The following is a 6,460-nucleotide window of genomic DNA, read 5'->3' on the forward strand; positions in this document are numbered from 1 at the left end:
GAGGATTTTTGTTTTCTTTATGTTGAGGTGTAATCCATACTGAAAGCTGTAGTATTTGATCTTCATAGGCACCACTAATTCAGAACCCATAACCCTTTGGACCATACCTTTGTAACATTCATGAAAACAAGAACCATTTTTAAGGTCCTGCAAGTTAAAGTTCTGCAAGGTACTGATAACAAGCCTTGTCCCCTTTTCCATCAATTCGTGCCTAAAAGAGTACGATGTCCTAACAGTGGTTCTTGACTGGATGCTACACTCATGGGTACAGATTAGCCGATACACCTGCTACATCTTAATAAGATACTGGGAATGAGAACCTTGGCCCTGTATTGAATGCGCACCATGGGCCCAGCAGGTGTTAATGCTTCATGCCTTATCTCATTTAATACCCACAGCCATCCTGTGAAGCAGGCTCATTACCGCCATTGTGCAGATAAGTAAACCGAAGTTTAAAGAGGTTAAGTACTTGCCCTAGATCATCCAGCCAATGAGTGGAGGAACCAGGACGCTGGCCCAGGTCTTTTTACTACACGAATGTACTCAAAGGCTTTTCCTTCCTGCCATCATTCAACGTTTAATAGTTCCTAGCCAGACACTGGGCGGCAAAATGGTTAAGTGCTCGGCTACTAACCAAAAGGTTGGCAGTTCAAATCCACCCAGAGGCTACTTGGAAGAAAGACTTGGAATTCTACTTCCAAAAAATCAGCCACTGAAAACCCTATGGAGCACAGCTATACTCTGACACACATGGGGTCACCATGAGCTGGAGTCAACTCGATGGCAACAGGTTTGTTTCGAAGCTAGGCACTAGGAGTTGGGAACACTAAGAATAAATCATGGTCACTGCCTTCAGAGGGCTCACAAAGTATACTGAATAGTCTGAATCTGAGAGGCTTTCTGACCCCATCAACCACCCTGGCCTTTAAGCCAAACAGAAGCCCTGGCATTATTTGATCTTCATCCTACGCAGCCTGCAGTACCGCGGTGCTCTGCCAGGGGGCAGCAGTCTCCTCAGTGGACTTGTTACTCCCATGGGGCAGGGAACCTGCTCGGGTCCACCCGTGTTCCACCCTCAGGCACCAGCATAGTGCACAGGCACCAAAGCACAGAGCAAGCTGACTTCTCACACTGATTAACAGCTTAATTAATTAATTAATTAATTAAGGTTTCGAACTGATAGGACTCCCTAAAAGGAAGACGTATTCAGCTGCTTTTCCCATTGTTTCCATTACACACTGGAATGTTTTATCAAAATAAAAAAAGGCCCTCGGAAAAAACACAAGCCCCACCATGTTCTGTGAAGTTCTAAGTCGATATTAACCTACTCTATCAGGTGCGTGGGAATGGTGAATGCATCCTATTTTAGGACACAGGAACTGCCTCATTGTTTGCCAGCGAGGAAGCTTCCTGCTGAAGCGCTGACCAGCCCCACCCACCCTTCATGGGATTGACACCCTGTCTTGGAATGCTGCCGGTGGGCAGCAGGGACAGAGAGAGGACGAGCAGCTCACTGGAAAAGCAGGGTCTGGGGAGAGGAGCCCTCTAGCATCTCCCACCCAGGGGGACAGAATACACACTGCATCCATCCTCCCCAGTTATGCAAACAACAGGGGAAATCACACCCAGGGTACATTTACAACAGGGATTAGTGACCACCAGGGACGCCTCCTGCTGTCCAGGGCCTTCAGTCATCCACAGACAGGCCTCCAAGGTCCTCTGGTGTCAGCATCCTGCACTCTGGCCGCTCCTACGCTGTCCATATGGGACTGAGGGCCTGGCAACACTCAACGCGTAGCTCACGTGCTGAGAACCAGGCTGTCAGATCCCCCGTTTTCCTTGGGGAGCACTAATGAAACAGCTGCAAACAGCACTGACTCGGAGTGAAGGGACGGGCCACAAGAAAGATGCAGAAAGAGGGCTCAGCCCCCCAATGGGGGGGAGGCCGCGGCTGTGGACCCGGGCCCCAGGTGCGACCCACCGTCGGACAGGTCTGCGTTCTTGGATAGTTGCTCCAGCTCCCAGCCGAGATGCGCGGATTCGTTCATGCTCTGCTTCTGCGCCATCTCCAGGACCATGTTCTCGTCCAGCAGCTCCTCAATCCGCTTCTTGTCGGTGTCCCTGTCCTAGCGCAGGAGGGAAGAAGAGTGAGCATGTGGCCAGGGGACCCTTGGGAAGGCCCTGCCCCATGCACCCCTCATTCACTGAGAATGAAGGGACTTGCTGCCCGGTCCATTCCAAATAAACAGAGGTGCGTAGCATACAGGTGGCTCTAACGCAGGCCCGGCTGTGAGACTGTTGTTGTTAGCTGCTGTCAAGTCCATTCCGACTCACAGCAACGCCAACAGTGCAGAGTAGAACTGGTTACCTAGGGCTTTCAAGGCCGTGACTTTTTGGAAGCAGATCGCCAGGCCTGTCTTCTGAGGGGGCCTCTGGGTGGGTCTGAACCACCAGCCTCTCAGTTAGTAGTCGGGTGCTTAACCATTTGTGCCACCCATCACCCACTGAAAGATGTCTCAGCTGTTAACCGGAAGATCAGAGGTTTGAGTCCACTCAGCAGCACCTTGGAAAAAGGCCTGGCATTCTACGTCTGAAAAATCAGCCACTGAAAACCCTATGGAGTACAGTTCTACTCTGACATATATGGGGTTGCCATGAGTCAGGGATCAACTCAGTGGCAACTGTTTTCACGCCTGGCTACCTAGATTATAAGGAGCCTGGGTGGTTCAAGTGGTTTGCAATTGGCTGCTGACCTAAAAGTTGGTGCCATGGAAGATAGGCCTGGTGATCTGCTTCTGTAAAGATTACAGCCAAGAAAACCCTATGGAGCAGTTCTCCTCTGTAACACATGAGGTCACCATGAGTCGAAATTGCCTGGACAGCAATGGGTTTGGTTTTTGGGGGAGCCCTGGTGCCACAGTGATTAAGGGCTTGGCTGCTAACCAAAAGGTCAGCAGTTCAAATCCACCAGCCACTCCTTGGAAACCCTGTGGGGCGGTTCTACTCTGTCCTATAGGGTCACTATGAGTTGGAATCCACTCAACGGCAACGGGAACCTAGATTATGAAGACAGACTCACAGTTTCTAATTGAACGTATCAAAACAAAGTCTCAGCCGCCCCTGGGGCTTTAAGCACATATGATGGTAATGGGCAGCTCTGTGGCCCCAGTGCAGGCCTAATGCCTCAGGAGGATGTAAAGAGGCTCATGAGTCACAGCTAACTCATACTGTAAGTTTCTAGCAAAGCCCCTTCTTGAAAAAGACATGCAGGTACATTCATTCTTACAGACACACAACAGAGAAGTTGGTCCTCTCTGTTCTGTGGGTGCTGAGTGGTGCGCTCTCACGCCTGCAGGCCTTGGCCAGCTACTCTCTGCAGATCACTGCAGCAGCAGCAAACCTGGCTGTTAGAACACAGGACGGAGAAGGACATGGCAGAGACGGGGAGCTGCCTCAATCTACGTTTCCCCAAATGTGGTAACAACACAGCCTGACATACCAATTCCAGGTCATGCAGTTTCGACTTCAGCTGCAGGTTCTCCTTCTCCAGCTCGTGGACTTTATCACTGCGGGCCCGGGCTGCGGTCAGCTGCTCCTCCAACATGGCTTTGGTTTCAATTAAAATGATGTTATCCTCCCTCAATTCCTGGTCAGCAGAAACATGCATGAGAACCATCAGATAAAGGCACCTGGTTTAGGAAGACAGAACTCTAACACCAAAGCTCTCAGGCACCTGGATCAAAACAAACCACCAAGGGATAAGCCCGCTGCAGGAAGTTTTGTCTTCACCTTTATCCTCAGCACCTCTATCACTAGGCCAGGCCCAGTGGACCTTCTCTACTGAAAAGACAAATCCACGAATGGAGAAAACATTTAAATTCGCGACGGTGACATCTATTCAATGCCTACCGTATGCCAGGTAAAACTGAGGAGTTTTACATCCATAACCTCTATTGGTCCAACAGGTGGCCTCTGCTTACAAATATGGGACCTCTCGGAGTCCCAGTTTCCTTAACGAGGAAGGGGTGGCAATAAGAATTTGTCCCGGGTTCGAGGCCTGAGTCTAATCCTCTCAATTCAACATTCATTTCACTGATCAGGGTCCCAGAAAAAAACAGCTATTCAGATACGCTTTCATTCAAAACAGTTCCTGTTTGAGCATTTCACACACGCACTCTGGGAAAGACAAAGGTTCTTGGCAGTTTCCTAGAAATGGGGCGTCTTTAAGACAGATGCGGCATAGCAAACCAACCACAGTGAGCTCCAGCAGTACGGTCGGTAAGCCTGCTGTATACCAGCACACTCTGGGTGCGGAAAACAGTGGCCGGTCCCCGCAGACCCCCTCACGGGGGAGGGGTCCGCTGGACACTTTAATCTTGTCATAGGCCACCGGCACTATGAGGGAGGAATTCAGTTTGTTCATCACATCTCTTCCTCACCCCCTGCCAGAGGGTGAGGGATAAACGCTTTCGGGGTTTCTCTTGTTCCCCAGAGCCTTCCCAGCACTGCTCAGCAAGTTGGTGGACTGAATCTTCCCGAGTGCCTTCCCAGTTTATGAACACACACATGCTGAGAATCTGAGGGGTCCCTTCGGTGGGGAGACGTCTTCGAAGGCTTTCTGCAGTGACAGATTGTAACACCTGGGACTGGACTAAAGCTCCTGCTTGTCCACTTCTAGCTTGTTTTCCCCAGGCATGGGCTGGCATCCTGGATTCTTGGTAGAGGGGGAACCACACTTACCCCGTCACTGGACACAGTCTGTATCAAAGACTGGCACCTGGTGAAATCTAGTCATAAAGTCTCGGGGTTCACCTGCCTACCTCCCTCTGCCTGTCTCCAGCCGAGACAGCGTCCACTCTGGGGTCACATCACACTAGCTGCTCTGCTCCTGGCTCATGCTCTCACGACAGCCCTGAGAGGGAGGTAGGGGCAGTCCCCTCTTACAGGTAAACAGACTGACTCAGACAAATTAAGGAACGAGCCCCAAAGTCACAAAGCCTCACAGCGAGGGGTGACACTAGGGCGTGAACTCAGGTCCATTAAGATACAGCCTATCTCTCCAACCCTTGCAGCTGCCCACAGACCCTTCCTCAAAGGGCTCACATGAGTAAGAAAAACCCAGACTGCTACTAACCACAGCCAAAAAACGTCGAGGGCTTAAGGGAGAAGAAAGCCCGGCCCTCCTCCTCTGGCCTCTGCTCCCACATGAATGCTCCAGCCAGTCAACCCACCAGCATTCCCCGGTACCTCTACACTCTCTCAGGTCCCTTGCTCCCACAGCACAGTCTGCCCCTCTGTCCTTACAACCAACTCCTACTTCTCTTCAAAACCCAGCCTGAGTTGCCTCCTCCGAGGGCTCCCTATTCCACCCATCCCACCTGACAAGTGGGGCACTTGGGCTCCCAAAGTGCCCCGGGCACAGTCTGAGGCTGACCTGCCCTCCTATTCCTAGATGGTAAACTCCTTGAAGGCAGGGACTGCTCCACTTCCACTTGGGGAGCCTTGCGTAAGTGTTCAGTAACACTGCTGGCTGAATCACGCTGTGTCAGGGAAATCGGAGGTGGCGTGTGAGGCAGACCTTGGAGGGCTGGTGACTTCTAACAGGCAGGGATGGGCGAGTGCACCAGGAATGGAACACAGCACCGAACAGGATGATTCCAACTACTATTCAAATGAACCTCAATTTTCTGGAAGTTTCAACTTCCACCATATTAGGCAACAGAAATATCTCAATCTGTTGTGCACGGCCCACTACCTCCGGAGAAAGAAGATCTGAAGGAAGCCACGCTCAAGCTCCTAAGGCAGGCCACGGTTCAGCCGGACACCAGCGTGGAGACCTGAGAAGCTGGATCCCATCCCTCCAGGCAGCAGCCCCAGGCCAGCCCCACCCCTGCCCTGACCCCAGCTGAACCGGGAGCTATTTAAAGGCACGACCCAGCCCAGCAAACACTGGGGGGCCAGGGTCAAGAAGGCCAGGGCCAGACAGGAGGGCTGGTCCCGAGTGGCGTGAGGGCCACAATCAGGTACGCGGAGCTCCAGTCCCCAGGTTGCCACGCATGTCAGCCACGGGACTCGAGGCAGTTCGTGTCCCTTTCTAAGATGGGCATGAAGCCACGGTCAATGTGGGGATCAGATGAGATACCAGTTACCAGGTAGTCAATTCCAGTACATGGCGACCCCACGTGTGTCAGAGGAAGGTCCATGTGGGGATCAGATGAGATACAGTTACCAGGTATAGTCAGCTCATACTCATGGCGACCCCACGTGTCAGAGGAAGGTCCACGTGGGGATCAGATGAGACACCAGTTACCAGGTATACTCAGCTCCGACTCACGGCGACCCCATGTGTGTCAGAGGAAGGTCCACGTGGGGATCAGATGAGATACCAGTTACCAGGTATACTCAGCTCCGACTCACGGCGACCCCACGTGTGTCAGAGGAAGGTCCACGTGGGGATCAG

The 6,460-nt window shown here is 52.0% G+C and overlaps 1 protein-coding gene across 4 annotated transcripts in view; it reads right to left on the reverse strand.

Annotated features, from left to right (window-relative positions):
• CCDC88C (coiled-coil domain containing 88C) overlaps positions 1 to 6,460 on the reverse strand; it is a 159,449-nt gene that overhangs the window by 60,954 nt on the left and 92,035 nt on the right. For all 4 annotated transcript variants that reach the window (XR_002824166.1, XM_004376665.2, XM_023731711.1 and 1 more), the window contains exons 11-12: positions 3,500 to 3,646; positions 1,982 to 2,126 (exon numbers count right to left, since the gene is read on the reverse strand). Coding sequence is in view for 3 of the 4 variants with exons in the window: in XM_004376665.2 (XP_004376722.1) it covers positions 1,982 to 2,126; positions 3,500 to 3,646 (292 nt within the window). In the remaining variant the exon portion in view is untranslated. The remainder of the gene's footprint in view (positions 1 to 1,981; positions 2,127 to 3,499; positions 3,647 to 6,460) is intronic.

The sequence above is a fragment of the Trichechus manatus genome, unplaced genomic scaffold (genome assembly GCF_000243295.1).
Source record: "Trichechus manatus latirostris isolate Lorelei unplaced genomic scaffold, TriManLat1.0 scaffold00045, whole genome shotgun sequence".
In the NCBI taxonomy this organism is placed as follows: domain Eukaryota; kingdom Metazoa; phylum Chordata; class Mammalia; order Sirenia; family Trichechidae; genus Trichechus; species Trichechus manatus.